The sequence below is a fragment of the Aotus nancymaae genome, unplaced genomic scaffold, assembly GCF_030222135.1.
Source record: "Aotus nancymaae isolate 86718 unplaced genomic scaffold, 86718_ANA_hifiasm-v0.15.2.pri h1tg000011l, whole genome shotgun sequence".
NCBI lineage: Eukaryota > Metazoa > Chordata > Mammalia > Primates > Aotidae > Aotus > Aotus nancymaae.
The window spans coordinates 20,981,528-20,997,308 of NW_026988422.1; the positions used below are offsets into that span (position 1 = coordinate 20,981,528).

The 15,781-nt window shown below is 38.6% G+C and overlaps 1 protein-coding gene across 4 annotated transcripts in view; it reads right to left on the minus strand.

Moving 5' to 3' along the window:
• GPR156 (G protein-coupled receptor 156) overlaps window positions 1–15,781 on the minus strand; it is a 131,907-nt gene that overhangs the window by 20,458 nt on the left and 95,668 nt on the right. For all 4 annotated transcript variants that reach the window (XM_012463922.2, XM_012463920.2, XM_064374666.1 and 1 more), the window contains 3 exons: window positions 7,427–7,556; window positions 7,066–7,176; window positions 448–573 (listed from right to left, as the gene is read on the minus strand). In XM_012463922.2, coding sequence (XP_012319345.1) covers window positions 448–573; window positions 7,066–7,176; window positions 7,427–7,556 — 367 coding nt within the window. The remainder of the gene's footprint in view (window positions 1–447; window positions 574–7,065; window positions 7,177–7,426; window positions 7,557–15,781) is intronic.

Genomic DNA, 15,781 nt, shown 5'->3' on the forward strand with positions numbered 1-15,781 from the left:
GTATCTCAATTTTACCTATTAGGAAACAGACTTAGTGAGGTTAAATAACTTTCCCAAGGTCACACAGCTGGTGAGCTTGGTAGGGCTGGGATTTGAACCAGGGTTGACTGACTCCAAACCCACCTCAAACTACTACCTCCACCTCTACAATTAGGGGAAAATAACTGCCCATAGCTGGAAGTTCTCATTATTGATAATGTGGAAGTGGCAGTAACTGCCAGGCAGATTCCAGCATGCTGACATCTCATTGGATGCCCACGAAGAGACACGGGCAGGAGGAGCAGTGGGAGTGGCAGCAGACAAGGGCAAGGAGTTCATAGAAGGCACAGCTCCTGACTTTTCCTCCTCTTGGAGTCCTTTATTTTCCTGTTGCAAGGATGACTCCTGTGTATCCACAGAGGTCAGTCCAGTTTGGGGATGAGATTCCCTAGGGATTTGGCCCCTTACCGTCATACTGACACTGAGGATCTGGAGGCACTGGATGGGATCAGTCAGCACCCATGTCATGAGCAGGATCACATCAGCCATCACCAGGGCTGCCACTAACCCCAGCAACTGCAGGTCTTTAATAATCTGCAAAAGAGTCAAGGTCACAACTTTTCCTTGTTGACTAGCTATACGACACAGGGGCTAGAGTATCCCATGCACTCTCAGCTAAATGCTCCAAGGCAAGCCCTCCCAAGGTGCTTCAAATGTAGTTATCAAAAATGAAACAGACACCAAACATTTACAATGACTTCTATGCTTATATCATTATTTCCATTAAACATTTCCATTTGTTTGACTTTTTCATATCCTACCTTTTCCCAGAAAGGTCTCAAGGTGCTTTACAAAATAAATAAACTGTTATTTCTAGATGTCTATATGAGCACATAGATATGGACGTTTTCACACCACACTGTTAATAGCTATTAACTGAAAGGGTGGGATTCAGAGATGCAGGAGGAATCATTAGTATTTTCTTTATATACATATGAAATACAGATTGACTTAAGATCTTGACTTATGATGGGGTTATGTCCTGATAAACCCATTGTAAGTTGAAAATATCGTAAACCAAAAATGCATTTAATACACCTAGCCTACTAAACATTGCAGCTTAACCTAGCCTACCTTTAATGCGCTCAGAACACTTATATTAGCCTACAGCTGGGCAAAATCATCTAAAACAAATCTTAATTTATAAAAAAGTATTGAATGTCTCATGAAATGTATTGACTACTGTCCTGAAAGTGAAAATGGTTGTAAGGGTATTTTAAATATGGTTTTTACTGAATGTGGATTGCTTTCACACCATTGTAAAATAGAAAAACTGTAAGTTGAACTGTATGTCAGGGACCATCCATATTTGACTTAGAATGAAGGGAATGTGTTAGTTACTTTGTGACTACAATAATAAAATTGAGAAAAACATACACTGTGACAGAATTAAAACATAAAAAATCAGGGAAGAGAGAAAATAAAGGGAATTATGATGAAGGTTCAGATGAAGAGTGTATATATAATAGCATTTATTAATTGGGTCAGAAGAAATGTGGATACGAGCTTTTGACAACCAATGAAAAGAAAGAAGCATAACCAGTTACATGATTCAAGGTGTTTATAAAAACAAACCAATTGCCTAATCAAACTGTTCAAAACCAGTGATAAAGGGAAACTACTCAAAGCAAATGGTGAAAAAAGACATATTTTGTGTAGACATAAAAAAAAATGAGACTTCTCATCAGATACAAGGCCAAGTGAGAAGACAATGCAAGAACATCTTGAAAGTACTGGAAGAAGAAAAGAAAATTTCAGTCTAGAATTTTATACTCAGTAATATATCTTTCAGAAACAAAGTTAAAATAAAAACCTTTTCAGATAATCAAAAGCTGAAAGAATTCAGTAGTAGCACAACCACACTGGAATGTCAGATATCCTTCAGGCAAAGGAAAATAATTTGAGATAAAAATGTGGCTCTATACAGGAAATTAAGAGCACTGAAAATGGTAGCTAAACAGAAATATACATGATTAGTTTTCATTACTTAAATATCAGTAAAGAAAATAACAAAATTCAGCATTAAAGAAAATACAAAATTAGCTGGACATGGTGGTACATGCCTGTAATCCCAGCTACTTGGGAGGCTGAGGCAGGAGAATCACTTGAACCTGGGAGTCGGAGGTTGCAGTGAGCTGAGAGAGCCCCATTGCACTCCAGCCTGGGCAATTTATTTTTAAGTCTGGGTCTTAAAAATAAAGAAATAAAAAATATATATATATAATATACATGTATTAAAAATATATATTTTTATCTCAAAAATATATTTTGTATATGTATTATATATAATTATATATGTATTATATATAATTGTGTATTATATATTATACATATTATATGTGTATTATATATTATACATATTATATATGTATTATATATATTATGCATATTATATGTGTATTTTATATATATAATACATACATATATATTTTTTGAGATGGAGTTTCACTCTTGTTGCCCAGGCTGGAGTGCAATGGTACAATCTTGGCTCACTGCAACTTCTGCCTTTCAGGTTCAAGTGATTCTCCTGCCTCAGCCTCCCAAGTAGCTGGGATTACAGGCATGCACCACCACACCCAGAAAATTTTGTATTTTTAGTAGAGATGGGGTTTCTCCACATTGATCAGGCTGGTCTCAAACTCATGACCTCAGGTGATCCACCCGCCTCAGCCTCCCAAAGTGCTGAGATTACAGGCATGAGCCACCACGCCTGGGCAGAAATAAAATATTTTTAAAGATAATTGATTAAATGAAAGAATTGTATGGGGCTTATAACATGTTACAGTAAAGATAGGAATGGGGAGCAAAGGAAGAATACTATTGTAAGGTACTTATAAATGAGTGTCAATTTTGCAATTATATAGAAATTCTTCCTGAAATTGAAAAGAAGAGAATAGTTCTCAACTCATTCTATAAAGCCAACATTATCCTGATACCAAAACTAAAAAAATATATTACAAGAAAACTACAGAGCAGTATGTATTAAAAACATGAATGTACAAATTCTAAACAAAGTTTTATAAAAATAAATCCAACAATATATGAAGAGGATAATGTATCATGACCAAGTGGAGTTTATCCCAGGAATGGAAGGTTGGTTTGACATCCTAAATCATTTAACATATGGGGAGAGAAAGAGAGAAAGAGCAGAAGCATAGAGGATTTTTAGAGCAGTAAAACTACTCTGTGTGATACTATAATGGCAGATACATGTCATTGTACATTTGTCCAGACCCATAGAATGTACCACACCAAAAGTGAACCCTAATATAAAGAACAGACTCTGGGCAATAATGACATATTAATGTAGGTTCATCAATTGTAATAAATATACCACTCTGATGGGGAATATTGATAATGGAAGAGGCTATGCATGTGTGGGGAAAGAGGGTATAAAACCTCTGTACCCTCTGCTTAATTTTTATGTTAACCTAAAACCACTCTAAAAAATAAAGTCTATTGTATAAGGATTTCCAAAAAAAAATTTAACGTAATCCACCATGTGAATAACTCAAAAAAAACAAAAACAAACCATATGATCATCTCAATAGACTCAGTAAAAGCATTTGACGAAACCCAACATCAATTCTTGTTTAAAACTCTTAGCAAAATAAGAATAGAATAGTACTTCTCCAACTGAACAAATGGCATCTGCAATAAAACTACCGCTAATATCATTCTTAGTTTTGAAAGACTGTTTTCCCCATAAGATCAAGAATAACAAGTATATCTGCTCTCACCACTTCTATTCAGATTGTACTATTGTTTCTAGCCAGTGCAATCACGGAAGAGATTGGAAATAAATTATCTTTATTTGCTGATGATATGATCACCTATGTAGAAAATCTAATAGACTTTATAAAAAAGCTGCTAGAACGAACATATAGTTTAGCAAGTTTGCAGCATACAAGCTCAGCATATAAAAATTAATTGTATTTCTGTGGCCGGGCATGGTGGCTCATGCCTGTCAATCCCAGCATATTGGGAGGCTGAGGAGGGTGTATCATCTGAGGTTGGGAGTTTGAGACCAACCTGGTCAACATGGTGAAACCACATCTCTTCTAAAAATACAAAATTTAGCTGGGTATGGTAGCAGGCACCTGTAATCCCAGCTACTTGGGAGGCTAAGGCAGGAGAATCGCTTGAACCCAGGAGGCGGAGGTTGTGGTGAGCTGAGATTGTGCTACTGCACTCCAGCCTGGACAGAGCAAGGCTCTGTCTCAAAAAAAAAAAAAAATTAATTATATTTCTGTATATTAGCAACAAACAACTGGAAAGTAAAATTTAAAAAAATAATAACATAAAATAGCATAAAAATATAAAATACTTAGAAATAAGTTTGATGAAAGATGTGAAAGAACAATATTGAAAAGTATAAAAAATGCTGGGAAAAATTAAGACCTAAATAAATGGGTTCATGGGTCAAAAGACACATTAGTAAGAAGCCAATTCTTCATAATTTGATCTATTAGATTCAACATAATACCCAAATAATTTTTGCAGAAATCAGTAAACTGATTCAAAAATTCATATGGAAATTCAAAGGACCCAGATTAGCCAAAACAACATTGAAAGAGAAGAAGAAAGTTGGAAGACTAATGCTCCCTGATTTCAAGATTTAGTATAAAGCTACAGTAATCAAGGTAATATGGTATTGCTGTCGAGATAAACAAACACATCAGTGAGACAGAATGGAGGGTCCAGGAATAGATCTGCACACCTATGGACAACTGATTTTCAATAAAGGTACAAAGGTAATCCAGTGAAGAAAGGACAATCTTTAAACAAATGGTGCTGGAACAATCAAATGTCTGTATGTAAAAAAATAAAATTCAACCAACACATCATACCATATTCCAAAATTAACTCTAAATGGATCATAGGCCTAAACGTAAAAGCTAAAACTCTAAAATTTCTAGAACACATGAGAAAACCTTTTGGCGCCTTAAGTTAGCCAAAAATTTCTTAAATATAATACCAAAAACATGATCCATGGAGCCAGGCATGGTGGCTCATGCCTGTAATTCCAACGCTTTGGGAGTCTGAGGCTGGTTAACCACTTGAAGCCAGGAGTTTGAGACCAGTCTGGCCAACATGGAAAAGCCCCATCTCTACTAAAAATACAACAAACAAATAAACAAACAAAATCTCCCAAAAAAGAACACATTGGTAAATTGAACTTCATCAGAATTAGAAATGTTTTATTTTTGAAAGACACCGTGAAGTAAATTAAAAGGAACTGGAAGAAAATCTTTGCAAATCTTACATCTGATAAAGGGTTTGTATCCAGAATATAAAAAGAACTCTCAAAACTCTATAATAAGACAACAAAAAATCCAATTTAAAAATGGGTGAAAGATTTTAACAGACAGTTTTCCAAAGAGGATATATAGATGATAAAAAGTATGTGAAGTAATGCTCAATAGTGCATTAGAGAAAGGCAAATTCAAAACCATAATGAGATACTACCACACATACCTATTAGAATGCCTAAAATGAAAAAGACTGATCAAAACAAATATTGGCAAGAATGTGGAGGAAATGGACTCTCATACATTGCTGGTGGAAATGCAGAATAGTATAACCACTTTGAAAAACAGTCTGACAGTTTCTTTAAAAGTTAAATATACACCTCCCCTCTGATCCAACCATCTTACCCTTAGGTTTTCACCCAAGAGAAATAAAAGCTTATGTCTAAACAAAGACTTTGTACATGAATGTTGATAGCAGCTTTATTTATAATCGCCACAAATGGCAAAAACCCAAACATCCATCAACAGATAAGCAAATGTATATCTATGCATTGTAATACTACTCAGCAATAACAAAGAAAGAACTATTGATGCACACAACATAAATAACTGTAATATTCATAAAAACAATTATGTGAGTAAAATAAGCCAAAGAAAAAAGAGTCCACACTGTATGGTTCGATTTATATAAAACTCTGGAAAATGCAAATTCATCTACAGTGACAGAAAGCAAATTAATGATTTCCTGAGGACAGGAACAGGGGATATAAGGATTGGACAGGAGAGGGAGATAACAAAGGGTGTGAGGAAGCTTTTGAAGATGAGGCATATGTTCATTATGCACCATGTGTCTTGGTTGTATATCCATGTCACAATTTATCAAACATATGCTTTAAATATGTGCAGTTCACTGCATGTTAATTATACTTCAATGAAGCTAGTTTTAAAAAAGAAATCAGTGTTCTTGAGTGATAAATGCAGTTTTTGTCCTTTTAGGCAATCTTCTGCATATGTATGGTTGCTCACAGCTGAGTTTTTGGTAAGTATACACCATGATTCAATAACATTTGCTAAAAAAAAAAAAAAAAACCCTATCGTTCCAGAGAAGTAAACACCAATCAAATGACATATTGGGTCTGGGCAGGGCCTACATCCAATGAGGATAATGGTCAGGAATTGAGGTTTTCACAGTCTCATCAGACGATCTGATAAAATGGGGAAATGTGCTCAAGTTGATGACTGATAAACATCAGTCAGTGATCTGGCTGCCTCATAACTTAGGGTTGATTCTATCTGCTCTTCCTTGCTCACTGCTCCAGGCACATCCGTCTCAGTACAGAGAACTGCCTTCTACATAAAAAAAGAACTGGGCTCCAAGGAGAGAAATAACTACTTACTTGCTACCGTTTCTCTGTAATCACTCTTCCTCCCTTCACTTCCAGCTCACACCTGTGCCAAACAACAGTCTCTGGGCATCTTGTTCTGCCTCAAACTAGTGCCAGGTATTGGCCAGCTCACATGTCTCCACAGGGCCTGGGGTACATAGAAACCAGAGCCCATGTTTGAAGACCTATCTTCAGCAGCATTGATCCACAGCCTTTCAGGCCTGGGGCCTTATGAGGTCACATGATTCCAGGGTTTGGAATGAGAAACAAGAACTTTGGATGCCCTGAAAAGGGGCTAGGCTCAATAATCTGCATGAGCTTCTCTAGCTGTTAAGCAACGGTGAAGCTGCCATCTACAGTCAAGCATTGCGTACTTGCTGCCTACTCACCACTCTCTTGTCCGGGACTCTTTGGGTAAACACCTTGTAGAGTCGCCAGCTCTTTCCCAGAATGGGGCCAAACACAAGGGAGGTCCCAACACACAGCATGGACAGTCTTGTCTATAGGTGGAAGGGGACAGAAGAGTCACAAGAGTAACCTTTGTCAGTTCTCAACACGCTCTGATGTATAGGGTCTGGGTCCCACAGAGGGCACGGGCTACAGAGTGAACCTCACCAAGTGTTCTGGCATTGCTCAAAAAGTGCCCACACCAAGGATAAAGGTAACCACCACCCACGGAAGCAGCTGGTTTAGGAAAATCATTAAAACTTTAACATTATAGTCAAAACCAAATTTTAAGACTTCACCTACCTGAATGAGAGTTTCCATTGAGCTCCCCACTAAAACATCTTGAATCCCAAAGAGGTAAGCACTACTGTAAGTCAGACAACTGCCCAGTAAGGTCACAATGTTCAGATTGGGACTGGACATCTTCACAATCCTAGAGAAGATCAGGAAGAAAGACACTTACAGCCATGACCTTTTGCCTTGGGGCCTAAGACCTGCAAGATCAAAGCTTCCTCACCAGCATAATCTCCAGTGCAGCCTCGGAGTGAAGGACCCCTGGGAAGAAACCACTTTACAGCCCTGTGAAAACTTATGATTTCTTTACATTCATTTTCAAAAAGAACTACACTCTAGTACTTATTGCTTGTATAACTCCAAGTCTTTTTAAAGAAGGCTGACTACCTACAAACAGGTGGTACTGGAGAAGAGTTGGGATTTTATTCATGAAGTTTGGTTGCTAGGGGACTGCCATGTGCAGCTTAGTGAATAAATAACCAGCAGATAGGTACCCACAGAGAGTTTGGAGCCCTTAGAAATGAGCTGTAAGGTTAACTACTATTTGGAAAGACGTTTGGGTTTTTTTTTCATATACTATTTACTTTATTTGATACGTAAACCATTTTCCTCTCTCTACTTGACCAAGAAGGAAAGAGGAGGAAGGGATTAGAAACAGGAAATTGGAGAAGGGTCTTTTCTCAAGTATTAATAGTTTTAGATGAGATTAGAGACAAGTTTAAAAGTTAGAGGGAAATGTGAACAATCAGGGCTTCAGACAAATACCCTGGGCACCAACAGAGTTCAGGATGAGATCTGGTTAACCTAAGGGTAACCAGGCTCACACTGGACAGTGACTGATACTAATTAATTACAAGTAATGAGAAGGAAAGGCATTTTAATCTAAACAGTGTACATAAATATTTCTATTAATAGTCATTTGATAATTATACTTTGTTATACTTTTATTTTTAAATCATAACTAAGGAGGAAAGCATTCCTACCTATGTCTCTTGATGACCTGGCAGGCACCTTAAAGGCCAGGGCCAAGGCAAAACTATCCACTTAGTGAAGTCTATTCTAATAACAGGCAAATCACCTAGGAGGCATTAAACAGTTTGGCAGTGCTGGATTTGCAAACGTCATAACCACCACGAGCTCAGCTTAGTTACTTTGTGTCTGGCATTGTGATACATTCATACACATGAGAACACCAAACCACTGTCCCAGGCCCCAGGTACTGTCACCATAGGCCAATGAGTCCAGTCAAGCTTAACCTTGTTTTGGAGGGAAGATATTTTTCTTTTTCTAAAAGTGAGAACAACTTGCACACACACGCTTTCTAAAATGAGAATATTATAAGATCTACCTTCAAAGAGTTGTGAGTATTTAATGAGGCAATATGGCAAACTGCTTGGCACACAGCCTGGCACATAATAGGCATGTTGCCAACATCAGCTGCTTATATTGTAATCTTACTGTCCTCCTCTTCCAGGTTTTAGAAACCTAGGAATCACATTTTCCTTCTTCTGTTTCTTTATCAGAAATACCCAATCAATTGCCAAATTTCCTTCACTTTTCTTTCTTTTTTTTTTTTTTTTTTGAGACAAGAGTCTCGCTCTGTCACCCAGGGTAGAGTGCAGTAGCGCAATCTTGGCTCACCACAACCTCCACCTCCCGGGTTCAAGCGATTCTCCTGCCTTAGCCTCGCGAGTAGCTGGGATTACAAACGCCTGCCACATGCCCAGCTAATTTTTATATTTTTATTAGAGATGGGGTTTTACCATGTTGGCCAGGCTGGTCTTGAACTCCTGACCTCAAGTGATCTGCCCTCCTTGGTCTCCCAAGGTGCTGGGATTACAGATGTGAGCCACTGTGCCTGGCCTCTTTCACTTCTTATTTCAAAGTCTCTGAGTTTTCTCTCACTCTCCATCTTTTTTTTTTTTTTTTTTTTTTTTTTGAGACAGAGTCTCACTCTGTTGCCCAGGTTGTGCCCAGGTTGGAGCATAGTGGCATGATCTTGGCTCACTGCAACCTCCGGTCCCTAGATTCAAGCAATTCTCCTGCTTTAGCTTCCCGAGCAGCTGGAATTACAAGTGCCCACCACCACCCCTGGCTAATTTTTAATTTTTGTATTTTTAGTAGAGAGAGGGTTTTGCCATGATGGCCAGGCTGGTCTCCAACTTCTGACCTCAAGTGATCTGCCTGCCTTAGCCTTCCAAAGTTCACTCTCCATTCTTTATTTTTTTTTGAGACGGAGTCTTGCTCTGTTGTGCAGGATGGAGTGCAGTGGGGCAATCTTGGCTCACTGGAACCTCCACCTCCTAGGTTCAAGCAATTCTCATGCCTCAGTCTCCCTACTAGCTGGGATTACAGGCATGCACCACCACACCTAGCTAATATTTGTATTTTTAGTAGAGATGGGGTTTCAGCACGTTGGCCAGGTTGGTCTTGACCTCCTGACCTCAAGTGATCTGCCCACCTCAGCCTCCCAAAGTGCTGGGATTACAGGCGTGAGCCACTGCACCTGGCCTCTCCATTCTTGACACCATGTTTATCCAGGATATAATCATGTTAAGAGCAATGGAACTGGAGTCGAGTGTGACAGGTGAGAATACCAGCTCTGCCACTCACAGCTAACTGAGCCTGTCTGACCAGGAAACAGGCTCCTATTTCCTCATCTGTAAAATGAAATATTATCTTTTATATCTACCCCACAGGTTATTGCAAAGATGGGATGATGTGTGTGCCAAAACTCTTTGCAAACTTTAAGATGATGCAAAAATATTACTTTTTAGATTTTTGATATAACCTTCAGCTCTCAGTAAACACCGGTTTTTCCCTGTTCTAATACATTCTGTACATTATATTCAGACTTATTAATCTTAACATACCACCTTTATCACTTATCAAAAGAGCTGCATGTATAAAGAACAATCTTCTATGGTTTATCTAAGTCTCCTGTATTCAAATTTAAGATCTAGCCCTATCATACAATCCACTTATTCATTCAGGTCTGCCTCCTCAGCCTCCATGTCTTCAGACTGTGGACTTATGGAGAATGATTTTCCTTAATTTTTTTGTCTCTCCACCAAAAGAAGGGGAATATGTGGTGAATATTAACTACAGAAGTAAGAACAGTGCTAACCAGCACCTTCACAAAGCATTTTTTAAAGAAAAGTACTACATTAGCGAGACCAGTGCTGACACTGATTGAGAGCAGAGAGTACTGCTGACCTGGCACCAGCTGCTTAGTGCAGTCAGAAGCTGGAGCAATGGCACAAGCGGTGGGTGGACTCCTGCGAGACCGTAACTGTGACCATTCCTCCCCATGGCCATTCTTACATTCCTACGCAAGAGTCATGACTATCTGACAGTGACCTCCTCACCAAGCAACTGCCTGGATTTCACAGCCACATGTCTGTTTTGTTTAGATCACTGATGGGTAAGTTTCTGTCATAATTTTTCTCTGGACCCATTTTATTTGAGTACCGCTATAAAATCAGGTTTCCTTGAGTGATACAGTACTGCATGAAATCCTGATTGAGGATTCCTTCCCTTTCTGATTTAGTTAAGAGGAACTCAATTTAGTTATTTTCCACAAAATATACATTGAATAGTTTTCACCTCTCAGACAGTGATGCTAATTCATTATTCAAACAGACATACTATGGACTTATATATCTATAGTGTGAGATTTTTCCTGAGCAATCTTACTGAAAACTTGCCTCGGGGAAGAAAAGATGAATATAAGATGATTTCCCTTTTTTATTTGGCCAAGTTAACACCTGTGAAGTCACTGAAAGGTGAATCATCTCCAATTCAGCAGGTGAATTATGTATGTCTGGGGAATGTCTTTGCCACATTGGTAGGAATTCAACCACCAATGTCATTTCTATTTTTCTATTGAGCTAAAAGATGAAGCCTACGTAGCTGAATATTTTAATCAGCCACAAACACATAATTTCCACAAAGCAAATAAATAGATTCAAATATTGTATACTTAATTATAGAGAGCCAGTACTATCTAGATTACTTGTCTTCCATTTATGAAGAGTAAAAAGCTTGAATTGGGTTACTGTCAGTCAGAAACAAAGTGAAGTTTTTTTTTTTTAAAGGATTATATAGCTATCTCATTATCTCTTCCTCTTTATTTCTTGAGTGGAAATGTAAGACAAGAACTTTCTTGATTTTTCTATTCTCAAGTGAGGTTTCAATACATATAGATAAATATCAAACTACATCTGCAAAACCTGTGTAATTCTGCATTATCATTTCAATAGTCTCTAATGAATCTGGATGCTCAAGTGACAACTACCAGCTCAATGGTATGAGTTGCAAAAACATTATCAAATGTTGATTTATGAACTTGGAAGTTTATTTTATTTGGAGTTACTGAGTCTGAAAACATGGCCAGAAAATGGAGCACAAGGTACTTGTTTGCATGCTGTGACTAACAGAAAACTTTCCTAAGATGTCACAAGACCATGCTTTCTAAAATGCTGTAAGAGTTGGTATAAATGGTATCACTGAGCTTTAACCTATCCAAAGCCAAGTACGAATGTCTTTCCAAAATGCTTTTTAATAAAACAAGGTTTAAATTGTAAAAATTTATCCAATTTCTTTCTAAACTTAATATTTTTGATCCATGCTACAATGGGACTATAAATCTATCTCAAATAAAACTCCAAAGAGTTTTATCATGTTATCTGATATGTTTCAGCAAATTTGACCTTTTGATTTCTTGCTTATTTCTAATGTATACACCAATCTGCACCCAATTAAAATTCTTCACACCTCAAGCTAATATTAGTGTGACCCCTAACTATTTGTATTTAAACTGTCTATCATAACGTCTGGCCCCATTCCTTACTCTTGGGCCTGGGCCACCATCCTAGTAGAACATCCTAGGAGATTTCATTAGCCTTTCAGCCTCCAGGGTTCTCAATTCTTCAATCATAATGACTTCACTTTATTTCTCTTCAGACACCTGTCCCCAGGTTACACTCTGGGTCTTAGGGTCATTCAGAATGGTTCCCCTCAGGAATTCTAAATACCAATATCCCAACACCAATTTAACTACAATCTGTTCAAAATTTAACTCTGAGTCTCTCCCTCAATTGCTCACATTCTTCCCCATTTCAGATAATGGAAACTCCACCTTTCAATTTGCCTGGACCAAAAACCTTGGAGTCATCCTGACTTGCTCACCACCCACATCCAATCTGTCATGAATCCTGTTGACTCTATCCTCGAAATACATCAGAATCTAACTCCTTCTCACCACCTCTGCTGCCACCACCTGATCAAAGTCTTACTTTGCATTTCTTATTTGGATTGTTGCAATAGCCTCCTAACTGGTCTCCCTGCTTCTACCCTGGCACTTCCCTCAAGTCTATCTTCAACATAGCAGCTAGAGTAATCCATTAAAGATAAATAAGATTATGTCACTTCTCTGCTCAAAATCCCACAATGACTCTCCATTTCCCAGAGGAAAAGCCAGTCTTTACCAGAGTCTACAAAGCCTACACATTTGATACCTGTTGTTTCTAGACCTCATTTCTTTTTTCTTTTCTTTTTTTTCAGTGTCCACGTAATATTCTAGTTCTGGGAGTATATCATGAACAATTCTATTGGGAGGAGAAAACAATAAGCAAAATCATAATAATAAACAAGTAAGTTATGTAATATGTTAAAAGGTAATAGGTACTATGGCTGGATGGGGGCAGGGGAAGAGAATAGAGCAGGATAAGGATTCAGAATTCTGAGAATAGTTTATAATTTTAAATAGGGTTGTCATCATAACCCTGGTTAAGAAGGTAACATATGAACAAGCAATCAGGAGAGAAAGAGGAGAGCTATGCAGATACATGTATTGAAATATTCCAGGCAGAGAGAACAGCCATTTCAAAGCCTTGCAGTGTGTAAGTGCCTGGTGTTTCCAAGGAACAGCAGAACAGCACACCCCACTCCAGCTACATGGCCTCCTTGCTGTTCCATTCAACCACAGTACACCCCAGGGTCTATCTGCATCCGTACAATTGTCATGTTATATTACTGCCTTTTAATGTTAGTTCCACTAGACAGTTTCTACTCCTCAAAAGCCAGGCTGTTTCTTATTCTATAACTCACACTATAGCACAGTCTTTGGAAAATGGTTAAGTGTTCCATAACCATCTATTGAATGAATTGATTAATGGATATGGAAACCCCATCTATTTTTCCTTTGTCCTCTTCCCTAATCTTAATTTTCCCTGGGAAAGCACTCCTCTGTTAGGCAGAAGGCTGATGGCTAGGCACGTGTGCCATATGGCTCTTAAAGTGCCAGAGATCTGTGAGAGTCAGGGGAGAGTCAGGAACTGGTTCAATGCCTGCATGTTAGGAGGGGCGCGTTCTGGGTAACTGTAGTGGTTTCAGGGAGATCCCCAGAGTCCCCTGGAATAGCTGGAAATTTTCTGGAATTAGTGAATACAAGGGTCAGAGATTTTGGGGGGCTCTGAGTGCTATGAATACTGTGAACTTCCACAGACACTGGGTTTCCACCACTTAGCAAATCTATACACCCCAAACCCTCTTTAAAAAGCTTTGCATTCTGGATGAGCCCTTCCTTTGCTTCCCCTCTCAGCATAGAGCTGAAAGGAGTCTAAAAATAAATAGAGATAGGATCCTAACAGGATGCCTGTAATACTTTTTTTTTCTCTCATTGTTTCTAGGAAAGTGCAGCACCTCGGAGGAGTGTATATTCACATATGCACATGAATATATATGTTTACTTGTCTCCAATGAGATCGGGCCACTTTAAAAATTCCTTTCCATTGGCTGAATTCTTGCTGGAGAATTCTCCCAGGAAATGCTTTTGTCCAATATATTTCATATGTTGTGTGTTGAGGGTCATACAGGCCCAGAGACACGATGTAGCCCTTGTCAAGCAATTGATGGATGAGATCTCATCTTCATGACCACACAGATTACAGACTCTTAGCAGACATGTGCATCCAAGGTTAACAACATGCATCCCACTCCCAGGCTTCAGAAAATGTGCTGATCTTGGACTGAATTTCTGCTTGCAGATGGGCTAGGAAACATGCCTTTTTACATCCCTGAAGTCAGTAAATTATATTTTTTTACATCCTCGAAGCCAGTAAATTTGTAAATTATGTTTTGTCATGAGCCACACACTCAGCACTGCCTCTTTTTTTTTTCTTTTTTTTTTTTTTTATTGCATTTTAGGTTTGGGGGTACATGTGAAGAACATGCAAGATTGTTGCATAGGTACACACATGGCAGTGTGATTTGCTGCCTTCCTCCCCATCACCTATATCTGGCATTTCTCCCCATGCTATCTCTCCCCAACTCCCCAGCCCCCGCTGTCCCTCCCCTATTCCCCCGCAACAGACCCCAGTGTGTGATGCTCCCCTCCCTGTGTCCATGTGTTCTCATTGTTCAACACCCGCCTATGAGTGAGAACATGCGGTGTTTGATTTTCGGTTCTTGTGTCAGTTTGCTGAGAATGATGGTTTCCAGGTTCATCCATGTCCCTACAAAGGACACAAACTTATTGTTTTTGATGGGTGCATAATATTCCATGGCATATATGTGCCACATTTACCCTGTCCAGTCTATCATCGATGGGCATTTGGGTTGGTTCCAGGTCTTTGCTATTGTAAACAGCAGCACTGCCTCTTGTCCTGGGTGGGCCTGGCCTTTCCAAATCTGCCTGCTTTCCTGCAGTCCTGCTTTGTTTTATATGGCAAGAGTGAGCTCCTTACCCCACATTGTCAGTTCAGGCCCAAAGCTGCTGAAGTTGGAGAGCACTTGGAAGAACAAAGATATTCTGCCCACAGAAGTGCTAGGATTACAGGCATGAACCACTGCTCCTAGCACAGATAAATTTCTTATCCCTGTCCTTGGCTTATTAATAAGCTAGCTATACTTTGCATTTCTGGCTCTCTTTCTTAACTAGGAAGAACAGGCTGACTTGATTTACCCAGAGGTGCAACAGAATTTACATCCAAATCAATCAAGTAATCAAACAAACAGAAATTTAGAGTTAAGTGTGAAAGCAGACTTGCTAAATATCGTGCCCCAAATTCTCCTTTAGCAAATAACCTGTTGTCCCCATGCTTTATGAGTTATCACTTTAATGATCTTCATGTGCCAAATATTAATTCAACAATTCCTAAATACCAACTTGCCAAGGTATTAGGAACCAGAGATAGGAAGTCAAAGGAGGTATAATCTCTACTATCAGCTTATTAGGACACCACCTCCCTGGCTTCTGACCTTTTCATTGCAAAAATGATTTTCTTATTCTTTCTTTTTCTTTAAAACAGAATAATTTTAATTTAATGTTAGAAGTTGTTTTATCAGTGTCTACTAGGCCAT